This window comes from Dermacentor andersoni, chromosome 1 (assembly GCF_023375885.2).
Source record: "Dermacentor andersoni chromosome 1, qqDerAnde1_hic_scaffold, whole genome shotgun sequence".
Taxonomy (NCBI): domain Eukaryota; kingdom Metazoa; phylum Arthropoda; class Arachnida; order Ixodida; family Ixodidae; genus Dermacentor; species Dermacentor andersoni.
The window spans coordinates 214,494,237-214,509,988 of record NC_092814.1 but is presented as its reverse complement, the minus strand read 5'-3'; the positions used below and the strand labels follow the sequence as shown (position 1 = coordinate 214,509,988).

The 15,752-nt window shown below is 43.4% G+C and overlaps 1 protein-coding gene and 1 long non-coding RNA gene across 3 annotated transcripts in view; one reads left to right on the top strand and one right to left on the bottom strand.

Moving 5' to 3' along the window:
* The window catches only part of LOC126548113 (uncharacterized), a 117,163-nt gene that overhangs the window by 33,378 nt on the left and 68,033 nt on the right, over positions 1–15,752 (top strand). For both annotated transcript variants that reach the window (XM_055063531.2, XM_055063530.2), the window contains exons 12-14: positions 204–268; positions 1,567–1,639; positions 4,936–5,000. In XM_055063531.2, coding sequence (XP_054919506.1) covers positions 204–268; positions 1,567–1,639; positions 4,936–5,000 — 203 coding nt within the window. The remainder of the gene's footprint in view (positions 1–203; positions 269–1,566; positions 1,640–4,935; positions 5,001–15,752) is intronic.
* On the bottom strand, positions 374–7,463 carry LOC129381063 (uncharacterized). The gene is made up of 3 exons (XR_008609290.1): positions 7,381–7,463; positions 3,010–3,118; positions 374–538 (listed from the first exon to the last, which is right to left on the bottom strand). It is a non-coding gene; the product is annotated as an uncharacterized lncRNA (long non-coding RNA).

Here is a 15,752-nt window from a genome sequence, read left to right as displayed (position 1 = left end):
TCTTGTTGGAACAGTTTAGCCTGCCTAGCATGATCATTCAGTTAATGGCTTGTAGAAGGAAAAGAAAAGATAGGGCAAGCACTTTGTATCAGGACTTTTTAAAATACTATTACTCAGATTTGTAGGCACTTGCCTAATAGGCTTGTGTGTTGATGTAGTTTGAGTGACGTGACAATTTTAAGTTGGTATGATCTACATTCCAGGAAGCTTGCATGGCAAAACTTGAAATTGCTGGAGACATATTCTACAGTCATCTACAGGAGCAATGGTAAACACCATTCGAGTCCTTACTCCTAGAATTGGATTTATTCCTAACCTTCCATCGGATAGGATAAACTTTATTAAAAGAATAATCAGAATAATCGCTAATGGTCGGGGCCCCTAGTCCAGGGCTCCGCTGGCTCTTGCCATCTTCTCAGCTTTCTGTATCTGCTTGAGCTGGTCGTCGAGGGCTGAGCTGGACTGCAGTGCCTCCCATTGCTCTCTCGTGGTAGCAACACAGATGATGGCCATCTTAAGTCCCATCTCATTAATCCAGCTGGGAGAAAAATAAGCAAAATAGGGAAACAGGTTTTGTTGTCTTACGTGATGCCAGCAGCATCTATAACTGCTGTTGACTTCCATTGATGTGATACTGATGGGACATAGAAAACTTGTTTGAATTATCCAGTGTTTTAATTGTTTGATATGTTTGGGTGCCTTTTGGAATTTTTGAATGGTGTCCAAACTAAACAGCAGGTCAAATTAACCCATCAGGTTAAAAGATATGTCAACTGTACAGCCATATGAAGCAAACATACAATTCAGGCAAGGAAAGCGTAAAATAGTAATTTTCTTCCTTCTTTTATATAGAAATAGGGAAAAGGGAAATGAAAGCGGACAGAAAGACGACTAGCTGCAGCTGACAGCCTAACTCGCATCTTCCATGTTACACTTTATTATTGAGCTACCACAGTAGCCATTATCCTGTCCACTTTGCTGAGTTTCGTGTATGTGTGCTAGATATAACCCTTCGAGTGTTAGCCAGCATGGCACTACACATGGCTACTGTGGTGGTTGCGCAACATTAATTAGATGGCAGGCCCGTTGTCCGCTTTCATTTCTCTTTTCTTTTTCTATATTTCAATTAGAAAATAGGTTAGTTTCCCCTTTGCTTTCCCTGGTTGCATTGTCTGTTTGCTTCACATGGTTGTAACTGACAAAAAGTTGCACCCCCTTGTTCTCATGCACTTTACAGCTATTTTATGAAAAAAGAAAGGCATTCATTGCAGCACTTACACCGAGTGCAATTTGTTGTTTATTAAAGGAAGCTTAAGTGGCTCACTGTATGTGTCAGGTAGCACTTTAGCCTTAGCTTTCCTTGTTCCTTTCATATGAAAACGTTATACAGAGGTCAGAGTATTTTGCAGTAGCTTTTGCATGTTTTGCATACAAACCATATCGATGGGGCTCTACTACCCCCTCTTCTTTTCTCATTAAACAAGCCACCTCCTCTTCCTAAATAAGGCTGCAAACCAGCCTTATGTGTGCAATGAAGTCATTAATTTATTGGCACCGCTGTTGCAGGGCACATATTTGTGACCTTTGTGATGGCTTCGTTGTAGCAATTCCTGAAAATTGCCTGAAGACATCCATAAAAGTAAGTGTGCCCTGTGGTTCATGTAAATTTTCTTGACTTGTAGGTAATGCATTTTCAAGTGTGTTCCACTGTTTCTGTTAAACATTGTTTATTAGTTTTTAATCAACAGTTATTAGCCTAACATGGAGAACTATTGAAACTGTTAGCAGATAGATATATGCATTATTTTGCTAAAGCTATGTTATTTAAGTATGTACTTTATATACTTGGGCACTGTTCAGTGTCTTCGTCTTCGTTTGCATTTTTAAAAATTTATTTATTTCAATTTAGCGTGTGTCATAAAATGTAAACCTGCTTTTTTGATGACTACTTTAGCTCTGCAAAAGTTTACTGCTTTTTCTGTGTATGTGTGGTTATCTGCACGCAAGTTTACTTTTTTTTTTTTTCACTGATATGTGTAGCAGTTTAAATGTGTACAATGCCTCTTCCATGGTTGTTTATCATGCCTCAGTTTCTGCTGTTCTAAGTAGCGCGAGAATAATAGTGCTTATGGAGGTTTGTGATGAGTGGCACACAATTCGTAAACATCAGTATTGTATAATTGAATCTTAAATTGATTCAAAAGAAACTTTCTGCAAGTGGCAACAAGTTACCTGTAGTGCAATTTTTTATGTTGAAAATGCACAGGAACAAAAAGTGCAAGTACTGATGGGCTCTCATACACCTGTTGCACTGGAGGATTTAATGTCATTAGATTAAAATGACATTGGCATTGAATGGTATTAATTGACTGCTACACATAAACATTTAATGTATTTAGGATCGAATAAGTCTGAAAAACTCATTTGCTTTTGCATTCAAAATGAATGTTTACCTCTACCCCAGAAACTCATTAAAACAAGAAAAGTATTTTTCATTTGAGGACTGTGTTATGGCAAGAGTTAACAATTTTGGAGTACCTTAAGGCATTTATTATTTTAAGGAAAAAAAAAAGATGTATACTGCAGACTATCACGCAGTTCTTATTCTCCATCTCAGTAGCATTTGGCGCTGCTTTTCTGCTTGTTGGCGATATTGTGTACACTTGGGTGCCTTTAAGTATTTGCTGCTTGTATTATTTCATTCACTTTAGAGATATGCTGTGTGTGTTAGTGAAAAAATAAAAATTGGGAAACTGTATTGCATGCTGCTTCGTGGACACTAGTGTGACCGCATTTTTGAAAACATTGATACATAGACAAGGTGCTTTTTTTTTTTTCTACCAGGTGTGCAGGGTATTTCAGGGCATGTTTTGGAATAGCCATAAACATTAGTATTCTATCTGTATAGGTGCTTTACTTCATCCATGCCAACCCTTCTGCCATCTATATAGCACATTTATTCCAGGATATCGGCTTTCAGTATGATGCTGGAGATGAAGGTGTACGTACCTGTAGTCTCCCTAATGCCAGCCACAGAGACTTGGAGATCACCACTTTCTTTGAATGCCGCAATATTTGTTGCTTGTGGCGTGAGACAAGAGTTTTGGGTCAATATGATCTGTGAAAAAAGACAAATTGGCACTGCCAGTAGTCAGATGCCATTCAAGCAGTTGAGTTTCTTCAGCAGGTGGAAGTCATGATGAGTGAGAACCCTGAAAAATCAATTATGGGCATTCCAAAGCGGCTTCGAGTTGCAGTCAATATTCAAGCTTGCTATGCACGATTTCATTGGGCGCCACCCCTCAGTAACAGATTTGCTTTCTCCCACAGCGCCTGTGCAACCCAAGGATGTCTGGTTGTGAACTTCTGCAGTGGCGTCACCCTTAATGTAGCTTCTTAGTTTTTAATATCTAAACCTGTACACTGCTATGTATGGCAGGCATCACTGAAAGGGAGACTAACAAGCAGCCACAATGATAAAAACTTGACAAACGCTGCTGTTGTACAAGCACTGCCCAACATCAAATTGGTGCAGGCATTCAGCTATTATTGAAGCTGAAGTCACTCAATAATTGATGCTGAAGATGGTTTTATTTATCAGTTTTATAAAGAAGCAGCAAAGGAAACTAAAATATTTGGAAAGAATATATCAAATCTCGTCTGAAATATTGTTGCTATTCGTGAAGTCTTATTATCTCCTCAAATATTTCTTGCACCCGGTACTGTGCCGTGTATTTTTTCATAAAATGTTTTTTGCATCTTGTTTTATTGTGTATCATGAGAAGCCAACAAAGACTCCAAGGACAACATAGGGGAAATTACTTGTACTTACTAATTGGATTAAACAATTGATAAATTAATGGCAATGAAAGTGGATGAAAAAACAACTTGCCGCAGGGGGGAACGATCCCTCGTCTTCATATTACATGTGCAATGTTCTAACCAATTGAGCTACCACGGCGCCATTTCCCCATCCACTTTCTTGGTATTTATGTGTTACTCCTAGAAGACAAGAGAGGAGCGCTACAAAGACGCGGACTAAAAGAAGAACATGTACAACAGACAGGCGCTCGTCTTTGTAGCACTCTTTTCTTTTCTTCAAGTATGTTAAACCAACTCGCCCACATCAAGCTTCTACTGCTAGAACTAACCTTGGGAATGTTAGCTAGCACCACCACTCACGAACCTTGGCAGCGGATGTGAAACATCCTTTCTGCCACAGGCGTCACGAGTACGCGATCTTTCTTAGTGAAGGCAACTGATCAATAAACCCGCACATACTACCTGAAGGCATCAATGTTGCCGGATCCGATACCCTCATTATGTAAGAATGAGAAGAAAGGGGGTTAACCAAGGGGCCTGATTCTTATTAATCGTATCATGAGAAGCCATCAAACACACCAAGGACAACATAAAGGAAATTACTTGTACTTACTAATTGAATTAAAGAAATGATAAAGTAATGGCAATGAAAGTGGATGAAAAAACAAGTTGCTGCAGGTGGGGAACGATCCCACATCTTCGCATTATGCGTGCAATGCTATAACCAATTAAGCTACCGCGGCGCCATTTCCCTATCCACTCTGTGGATCGGGGAAAGGGTGCCACGGTTTTCTCTAGTGTATTTTTTAATTTTTGCCTAAAGGTGATGTATGTATATCAAGATTTGGCGTGCATACATGTGCATAAATATGCGACAGCTGTCATTATAGCTGAAGTGGTTGAGCACAACATTCATCATGTAACAAGTTTGGGTATAGCTCCCCCCGTAAAAAGTTTTTTGCAAATTTGCCCCATAATTTCCTTATGCTGGTGTTGGCTGGATTAATGTAATTTTTACTAGAAGATGTGCCTTTCGATTACCTTAGTTCTTTTCTCTTCTTACAGTTGAGAGTTGTTAAAGGGTTTTCTGTATCTAATGATCATTCTTTGCAGTACTGGATGGAGCTTGTCATGGCCCTGATTAGCCAGAGAAGCATCAAGGAAGAAGACAAACATATGTGAGAAAACGTTGAACTCCTCCTGTTTAGTGCCTTACTATGCCAAGACTTATCTTTTCTTCCTGTTGTGTCATCTTCACAAGTTGCAAAACATGTCATGAATATGCAGTAATGCAGCCCCAGTTTTGGTGCTGGCAGAAATGATAGTCTACCTCATAGTATTTGCTTTATCTCATGCTTACCTTACACCATAACCATCAGGTATGCCATGCTGAAACCTACTGCGGTGGCAAAGTGGCTTTGGCGTTGGGTGCTAAGCCTGAGGTTGTGGGATCAAATCCAGGCCACAGCGGCCACATTTCGATGGGGGCGAAATGCAAAACGCCTTGACTGTGCATTGGGTTGCATTAAAAAAAAAAAACCAGGTGGGTGAAGTTAATCTGGAGTCCCCCCACTATGACATGCCTCATAATTATATGTGGTTTTGGCATGTAAAACCCCAGAATTTAATTTTTTATTCTTCATGCTGGAAGTCTCGGAACAAATACACTGTTTAATAATATTTTGCAGAATGTTATCAAACAATTAGTCCTATAATACTAGATTATACAAGCTTTGTTTTTTCGTTACTTTCAAACATTTTTTGTGCAACTGGCACGGTGCCACCTTCAGTTAACCATAAATGTTTGCGTAATGAACAGTCCCCCCCCCCCCCTCCCCTGCAAAATGGAAGCAAAATTAGGAGATGTGTTTATTATGCGTTTATTGGAACTTTTCCAAAAGAGCAAAAATTGAAAAGACTGCAGTGATTTTAAAAATCCTTTAAATAGCGTCCTTTGCAATAAATATACATGTCCACTATTTGCAAACTATGACATTTTTTTTATTGCACTTTACTGCGCATCGCAATCACTAGACCTGTCATCCAAGTTGCTGGCCGCTTCTTCCACATCATGGTTCCAGAACAGGTCGTCCTTGCTGCTGTCCAGCACATTTGTGATGCCAATCTTATTTAAGCTTTTTGTGGTCAGGTCAGCTGGCAGCGAGTGCCATGTGTCCAAAATCCAGGAACACACCAACTCTATGGATGGCCTCTTAACCTTGCCAATTGGTGTCAGTGTGCCCTCCCTGGGCCATCCACTCTGTGTACAAGCATTTCATGTTGTCCTTATTAAATGGCTTGTTTGTATACACATCTAGGGGCTGCAGCACCAAAGTGAGCCCACCTGGAATGATCGCAATCTCGGTGCGCACGCCCGCAGGGGCGTCTGCGTCGGCAGGCATTTGGTGTGTTGCGACACCACGTACCTGAGCACACGAAGGTTGAACCCTCCTGTGTGTAGCAGTGCGTGGCTTAGCCATGTCTGGGGAAAGGGGGATTCTGGGGGTTGAGCCGATGCCGGGTGTTCGAACCTGTTAGGCCCCCACACCTCTTTGGCCTCTTACACACCTCTTTGGCCTCTGCTTCACATAGACGGCACCCGCGGACTGACCCACCCGGGGGAAATTGGTAGTTGCCTTTTCCTGTCTCTCTCTCCCTCCAACCTTCGTCTTTCTCTCACTTTCCACCTTCCCTGTCTTCTCCTGGCTTCCCTTTACTTCCAATTTTTCCAGGCAGCAAGGGTTAACCTTGTGTGAATAGCCAACCTAGGTTATTTCATATTTGGTTATAGTGATAATGTACAGCTGGCGTTTGCAGGACCTGTTTTTACAGTTCCTGTAGCGTCCCCTTGTAGGGCTCCACAGTGGGTGGCTGGCTGGCATTATTGCCGAAAACTACACATTCCTCTATGGATAGTTCCTTCCCCCCACTCCCTGATCGCCCTCAGAAAAGAGGGCGCACCTATGAAGTATGCCAGTTTTTTGGTCGGCAGAAGGAATCCTCCCCCGTTTCCATAGTATTCATTCTCAAAAAGCAGATAAACCAGTTCGAACAATTTCACCCTTCCTTGTTTCCAAATCATTGACTGAAGTGTTTGGTCCAGGTTATAAGGCGTCGAGGATGGTAAGCGGTGATCTCCTCTTGGATCTCCGCGATCAGAAGCGGTATGACAAATTGCCAAAACTAGTGTCATTTGAGGAAACCCAAGTAATTGTAACCCTGCACCGTACGATGAACACAACCCGTGGCGTTGTCTCAGACGATGACTTGCTGGAGCTCACTGAGGCTGAACTCTTGCAGGGCTAAGTGGACAGAATGTTATCAGTGTCAAAACAATTAAGATGAGGTGTGACAGCAAAGAACTCAAAACCAAGCCCCTGATACTCTGATTCAGCTCAAGTGTTCTTCCCGAGTCTATGAGGCCGGGTACATCAAGCTCCGTGTTAGGCCATATGTGCCAAACCCCCAAAGATGTTTCAAATGCCAACGTTTCGGCCACAGTTCACAGAGCTGCTGTGGCCACCAAACCTGTACGAAATGCAGTGCCTATCAACATACCTCTGAATCTTGCGAGAACACTCTCCACTGTGTAAACTGTGATGGGGAGGGGGAGCTGTGACGGTCGTGCCCATCCTGGAAAAAAGAAAAAGAAATTGTGACAATAAACATAAAGGAAAACGTAACTTTTCAGGAGGCACTCTGGCGGGTATCCTACCTGCCAAAGAACACATTTGCCGATGTGACACGTCAGGAGGCGGTGATGGCTTCTGGTGGCTGTCCGGCCAACACACAGTGAGCCGGCAGTGATGCCATCTGGCCCCCTGGTGGCTACAGCTTGTGCTGTTACGCCACCCCACAAGAAGTGACCGTCTACCTCCAGGCAGGTGGTCTCAGACGTCTCGTCCAATGTGCCGACGCCTTCACATCAAACACAGCGCTCGGAAGAGTGCGTATCCAGCTCCTCGCAAGAGTCGATGGACACAACAACCAGCCAGATGGTGCCACCAGTGCCTAAGGAGCGGCGAGGCTCTCTCAATCGCTCCAAAAAAGACAAAACTCGCGTCACGGCGCCTGCAAAGGGCCCGTGAGCTAATCCTTATCTCTTAAATACATAGCACACAACACATTTACCATAATGGAGACACAAATACTACAATGGAATGTTAGAGGACTCATTCACAACCTAGACGACATTGCAGAACTTCTACACAAGCATCATCCAAAGTTGCTGTGTGTTCAAGAGACACATCTGAAACCCACACACACAAACTTTCTTCGTCAGTACACAATCTATCGTAAAGACTGCAACGAGGCTAATGCCTCAGGCGGTGTTGCAATAGTTGCGGACAAGTCTGTAGCTTGCCAACAGATAGCTCTTCAGAATCCCCTTGAGGCAGTGTCAGTTTGGGCAATCCTTTTTAACAAACAGGTGACTGTGTGCTCTATATACATACCTCCTAACTATCATCTGAGAAAAAACGATTTCTATAACCTAATTAATTAGCTTCCTGACCCCTACCTACTTGTAGGTGATTTTAATGCCCACAACATGATGTGGGGAGATTCGTGATGCGACACGAGAGGCCGATTGATTGAAAATTTGCTTCTTACCTCTAGTGCCTGCCTGTTTAATAAGAAGGAGCCGACCTATTATAGCATACAACACAACTCATATTCATCGATAGATCTAGCAATGGGCTCTGCTTCTCTTCTGCCTCATCTGGAATGGAATGTGATCGATAATGCTTTTGGTAGTGACCACTTCCCTATAACTTTAAACTTAATAATGCAGCATGACAACCGTCCCCGTGTTCCCATTTGGAAATTAGCATCGGCTGACTGCGAGCATTTTAAAAAATCAACTCATTTATCACCCGATTTTATAAACAATTTTAGTATAGATGATGCTGTCGCATATTTTACCGCTTTCATTTATGATGCTGCTGAAAAGTTTATCCTGCAAACGAGTGGTGGTTCACTTAAGAGATGTGTTCCCTGGTGGAATGGAGACTGTAGAGATGTGCGAAAGAGGCAGAATAAGGCATGGGGCATATTGCGCAGTTCGCCGAATACAGAAAATCTCATTGAATTTAAACACATAAAATCGCAGGGAAGGCAGATATGACGTCAGGCGAAGAGAGAAAGCTGGGAGAGGTTCCTTTCTGGTATAAGTTCGTACACACAAGAGCCAAAAGTTTGGAATGCTGTGTAAGGAGGCTAAAAGGGCAGCAAATAAATCCGTTGCTTCTGGTGAATGATCAAGGGAATACCTTAGAAGAGCAGGCAGACTTTCTTGGGGAGCACATTGAGCGTGTGTCGAGCTCAATCCACTATTCTCAATTCTTCCTTAAACACAAAGAAATAGAAGAACGTAAGCCAATCATACGTACATGCAGACAGAATGAACTGTATGACCGGCCTTTCAGTATTGCCGAGTTGAGAGCTGCCTTGAACACATGCAAGAGCTCTGCATCGGGACCTGACAGTCATGTATGACATAATCAGAAACTTAGATACTGACATACAAGTTACACTACTCATACTTTTCAACACTATATGGGCTGCGGGATATCTTCTATCCACATGTAAAGAAGCGATTGTGGTCCCTGTTCTGAAGCAGGGTAAAGACCCTTCCTTGGCTGCAAGTTATCGTCCGATAGCTCTTATAAATTGTCTGTGTAAGCTTTTTGAAAAAATGATTAATTGCAGGCTCATACATTTCTTTGAACTCGACAATATACTCGATCCCTATCAGTGTGGCTTCAGAGAACAACCGATCATCTTGTGCGCATTGAAGGATACAGTAAAACCTTGTTAAACCGTACCCACTTAAACAGTAGTTTTGTTTTAAAAGTAGTGAAGTGAAATCCCCGACTCAGCGGCCACTGAATGTAATGTGTTTTGTATCCGCATAAACCGTACCAGTTTATTGCGTACGGATTGGTTAACACATAGTGTTTCCCTTTTTTGTCGCACAAATACGGCGGTGCGTCGTCTCCATCAGGCGGCCAGGCAGAACAACAAGCCTCAGAGATCAGCACAACTACCTCCAAGCACCCTGTGCTTTTGCACGTGAAGCCACATCAACATCAACATCATTTCGGTGCCGTGTCAGGGAGCGTTGGAGCGTCGTGCAAGCGAGAACTCCCGTCATGCCGAAACTCATAAAAAAGACGCCGGGTGCTTAGAAGAAAAATTAGACATCGTTCGTGCTATTGAACGTGACGCACAAAGTCGGCGCTGGCACGTGGCATGGGTCTACTGTTGACTATGGTGTGCGGCATTTGGAATGCGAAGAAGTTGCTCGGCAGCGCTGCTGCGACCGCGAACATGTCGGCTACGAGGTCCGACTTTTCGCCATTGTTGCCTCTGTTGCCGAAATGTCGCCTAGTGACAATGATAAGGACAACACGGAAAGCGACAGCACGCGCGATTCAGGCCCGACAGTGGCAGAAGCTGCACGTTACGTCACCCTCATGAATGCAGTTGTCACGACGAGAACAGCACCCCGCAATGAAAAGGTGCCCCGCGACTTCTGAAACGCTACTGTGCCTGTGCATGGAGAATATGCAATGCCAACGAGGAATCTGCCATGCGAGTGTTTGCCGAGAAGTAGGGACTGACTGAAAAGCTGGCTCACACCTGCAGCAAGTTTGAGGCTGCTGTTGTCGCTGCTAGGCCGCCGCAGCATCAAATGAAAATAATACATTTGTTGCGCGAAGTAAATAAATACTGCATGTTTTTTCCCCTTTCATCGCACTCTCTCAGAGTTTCGTTTTTTACTGGTAAGTGGGCAATCTCATGCTATTTTGGTTAAGCAGTACTACCGTTTAGTACGTACTTTTTCCGAGCTCCGGCCAACTACGGTTTAACGAGGTTTCACTGTATATCCGCGATGCATTTGTACATAAACAGTTTTTCTTATCGGTATTCCTCGATATGGAGTAGGTGTATGACACAACATGGCATTACGGGATCTTGCGAGACTTGTCGGGAATGGGCATCTGTGGAAATATGCTGAACATAATTGAAAGCTATTTGTTGAACTGTATCTTCTGCGTGAAAATCGGTAACGTATTATCGCAACCTTTTATACAAGAAACTGGTGTACCCCAGGGAGACATACTCAGTTGCACACTCTTTATCGTTAAGAGGAACACACTTCGTGCTTCACTACTACCAGCCATTTTTTATTCCGTCTACGTAGGTGATATACAAATAGGTTTCAAATCCTGCAACCTTACAGTGTGTGAGACAGGTGCAGCAGTGCTTAAACAAGCTGTCCAAGTTGGCAGACCAAAATGGACTTAAAATAAACCCCAAAAACGTTCTTGTGTTCTCTTTACAAGAGAGAGAGGCCTGGTTCCAGGTCCTTGTGTAGAACTGGGCGGACAATAAATTCCTGTCAACAAAGAGCACAAATTTCTAGGTGTTATACTTGACTCCAGACTTACTTTCATTTCACACATAAAACGTCTTAAAGCAAAATGTCTAAAAACAATCAACTTACTTAAAATCCTATCCCACACAACATGGGGTACCGACAGGAAGTGTTTATCGAATCTTTAAAGGAGCATAGTTCAATCTCGGGTAGACTGTGGTGCCGTAGTATATCACTCTGCCACACCAAGCGCGTTAAAGACGTTAGACCCCATTCACCATCTGGGTAGCCGCCTGGCCACTGGTGCATTTAGAACAAGCCCTGTCGAAAGTCTATACCTAGAGTCAGATGAGTGGTCACTCCATTTTCAGAGAACATACATCAGCTTTACCTGTTTTCTCAAAGTGCGCACAACCGTTAACGACTTGACGTGTGAAACACTTTTTCGTTATAGACCCTGTATGAGACTTCCTTTGTCACTGTGTGCAAGAGAACTTAGCGAAGAAATGGATGTCCCAGTTTTTGAACATCGCCTAATGCCTCCAGCTAAGCTATTACCACCCTTGGAGTGGCAGGTGCGCAGCTCTTGTGGTGTCCAATGTACATTACCTTACACGGGGCCACGAAAACTGTCCAGCATGAGAAGAGGCAGGAGAAGCAGAGCACCAGGTCGCTGCCCTTGGCCCCAGACAGTCCTGGTTCAGTCGGCCATTAAATCAACAGACATGCAACCTTTTTCTTGAGCTCCCACGTGCATGCTTGTTGGCAATTTAGCCTTCGGTGTTGTCTTCCTCTTGCAGATAACATAAGACTGCAGCTTCTGGCTGTCTGCCGTTATCGCAGGCATCATGGTGAAGCGCTCCTTTTCGGCACATGTTTTGACAAGCATGCTCTTTTTCCTTCACCATCTTAAGATGCTCATCAGCATAATGTTGATAGGTGTCCGATCGGTGTTTACGATTTGTGAAAGAATAGATTTACTGTCCTGCCACAGATATATCACAAATCTGTGAAAAGCAAGGATGTTCTCCTCATATCAAGGAGGCAGTCATTGGCAAAGTGAAGTGCGCCTTTTCAAGCACAGTCCGTTGCATCACATGAACTGTGTGGTCCAAACTTTGTTCGGTTTAAAATCCATGGACGCGATGCTGTGCTTTCTTGCCATGGCTTCTGCGTGCATCCTGATCATTTCATGTGAAATAGCACAGCCTTCCTTTTGCAGGTTCCTGACTTATTTGAGGACTTCTTTCTCCACACGAGGAAAATTTTCGACCTTGGACACCCCCCCTCCTTCTCTGCCCCCTGGAAGGCGTAGTGTGGCTGATTTGTAATGAGCAGCTTGTGCTGCTTCCGCCAGTATTGCATGCAAAAATTCAACACCGAAATGTCTTCCGGCAGCACGATTCCCCTGTTGCATACTCTACAACTTTAACTTAAAACTGGCCGTATAACTGGAATTATAGCCCTTCACACATAGCAAAATGGAAGAGTTTGTAGTTTATTTCACCAGTGTTTCAATGTTTACATTACATGAAGCAAAGACACAATGTGTGGTGTGGAATGCGGGAAAAAAAGCTGCAATATAAACGCAGCTTGGCTGGCCCCACATCCCAGCAATACAAGGCAGAAAAGTGACAGTATTCGTAAAGTCATGAAAACAAGTAAATAGGCACATAAATGCATAGTGAAATTGGCACAATAAGGAATATAATTATACAAAAAAGAAAAGGCAGAAAAATTTGCACTCCTCGAGAAAAAAAAATTTCTTAATTGAAAAAAATGCAGCATTTTATGCCGCATTTTTTGCAACAAGAAATACATCATGTTAGTAAAAAAAGATTGGACATATCCTGTCGCAAAAGAAGGCACAGTTGTTCTAATTAAAAATTGAATTTGTTAAGTATGTGTGGTAGTGAATGCATTTGGAGACCATAGTTTGTGTGGCATCGAGGAACCTTCTAATAATCGCTCTGTCTAGTAGGTCGAGACGAGATGCTGCGCTCTAAGCATGCTATGGAGGTAAGATTATTATTTCCTTTGTTGAATTCAGTTTTAAGACAGGCAGAAGAGTGAGCAACAGACAAGCGATGAGAGAAGGGTCGCTTTCAGGTAGTAAAAAAAAAATTAGGGCTAATGTACGCCTCACTGGTTCACTTGCTTCTAGCTGCGCAGCTGTATGCATCGCTATTGGTGAGAGCAGAGAGTATATTGTCCTTTGAAGAGAGCCATATTCTGTGAGACCCGAGAAAGAACTCATTAGGTCACGTAGAAAATATGGGCAATTCTTTAGCTATAATAACAGGCTGAATGCAGGGAAAAAATTGTGCACCTCCTTGCCCAATGGTTTTCACTCAGCAGGGTGTGCATTATAATGCACATTGGGTGTCAATGGGTACTATGGCATTTTGCCTTGTTTATTATACCTGTGACAGATTCACACGGTCTGAAGCTGCCTGTTGCAGTTATGTGAAGCAGCGATGCACAAAAACACATTGCAGGTCATGCAGCAAAACTTTGTGTTTTGGGAGCACCTTGGGTTTTGGCATCGTGATGGTTATACTTTGTGGACAGGCTCTAGCATGTGTCGCGCTTTGGCAGCCCTCTGCGGTTGAGGCAGCGGGGGGGTTACTTTTGACTTCATTTTCTGTGGTGGCTCATCAATTGATTTAATATCCTATTTATCCTGGGCCAGAAGGTGCTGGGCTAAAGCCCTCCTTATCTTTAGGATGCTGAGGATCTCTTTATTTTTGTTTTCGCAATAGCTTTGAGTTGTATCAGTACTGCATCCATGAGTTCACGGCTTTGAGGTCTCTGATGAATGTCATGGGTACAGGCTGAGCATCCTGTCTTTGAGATCAACCTCTCCCATGTTTTGGTTGTACTCCAACTATTGCTGATTGTGCAACATCTTTGTAGGCTCTCTCTCTCTTTGGCTATCACCAGCAATGTTACATTGGCTCCATTCTGATGTGAGTGAGGCAAGCGTTATTGGCTTATTGTCTATCCACTTCACTAGGCTTACATTTGACAAGGCGCTGACAACTTGGCAGCTTGAGCCTTTTCCTTTTCTGGTCACTTAGCTGTCGTCTTATAGTTTTACATTTTTTGGAATCCAGTTTTTCATGATTGTCCAAGTTGCATAGAATTTCTGTTTTTCCAATGCTTCTAGAAGTGGCAGCATTGCGAAGTATCTGTCAAAAAACACTGTGATGACCTCTCTGGCACTGTTTCTGCCAAACTTTGGATGCCAATGGGTCCTACACCTAGGTGCTTGCAGTTTTCATATCTGAAAGATGCTTCACCTTGACAGATTTCAAAGCCGAGCACCATGCCACTTGGACTAACAAGCACAATGTTATTCAAACCCGTAGGGTGCAGCATCCCTGGTACATACTGTTTGAGCAGTGTGACACCGGTGAATGGAATAATCTGCTCATCAGTACATACTGGCAGCATTCTTGGGAGTTTCCTACAGGCTGACCGGACATCATTCAAAACATCATTCAAAGCCTGTCTGCTTGCTTGACATCATCGGGGACATCCAAGTCATTCACTGCTTTCAATTTTCTTCTAAAAGTGAAAAACCTGTCCCTTGTCATCACATCTGTTATAGCAGGAATGCAAGTGCCTCCTGCCCAGTACAGACGCATTTGTGGAAACCTGAGCCAGATTATTGTGAACGTGGCTCCAATTAAGTTGTGCATCTTATAGGCTGAGCTATTCAGGAACTGCTTTATTCTCTATAGTGTTTCGACACCATGGACTCAAGTACATGAGGGTTGGACCCTCTCGCACCTAGCCATGCATAGCTTAGCCGTGTCAAGGGAAGAGGGGATCCTGGGGGATTGAGCTTATGCTGAGTGCTTAGACCTCTAAGGCCTATGGCGGAGGCAACATGGCCTTGGCTTTGAGTAGACAACACCGCTGGATTGACCCACACGAGGAAAACGGCAGTTGCCTTTTCCTTTCCCCTTCTCCACTCTTCCGCTTCCTCTTTCACTGTTTCTCCTTTCCTGTCTTCTATTTACTTCTCACTTCTGAGTTTCCGGGCAGCAAGGGTTAACCTTGTGTGGCTAACCAGTCTCTGTTATGTTGTATTTGGTTATAGCAGCAATGTACAGCTGATGTTAGCAGGGTTCCCCTTGCAGGAACTCCTGTTACGTCACCGCGTTGGGCTCGTTGGTGGTGGTTGGCACCACTGCTGAATAATTAACACATGCTATGGCTATTGCACTTCCCCCTGCCTCAGACTGGCCTATGAAAAAAGGCTGCTACTCTGTAACCTGTCATTTTTTTGGTAAGCCAAGGTGTCTTATCAACCGGGAAAACCAGGAATTCTCAGGAAATTTGTGCTTGTATCAGGAAAAGTTAGCTGTAACTTAATTGAAAGGAAACGAAAGTTGCGCTAATGCTGGCTCGAGTAACAGAGATGAATCGTAACCAATCGTATTTGACTCTGTGGCGTCGGCTGGAGGAGTTGCCAGTGTACAGGCATCGACCGATTTTCTGGACGCCCGATTTTTGGGACATGCCCGATAATTCGGATGGC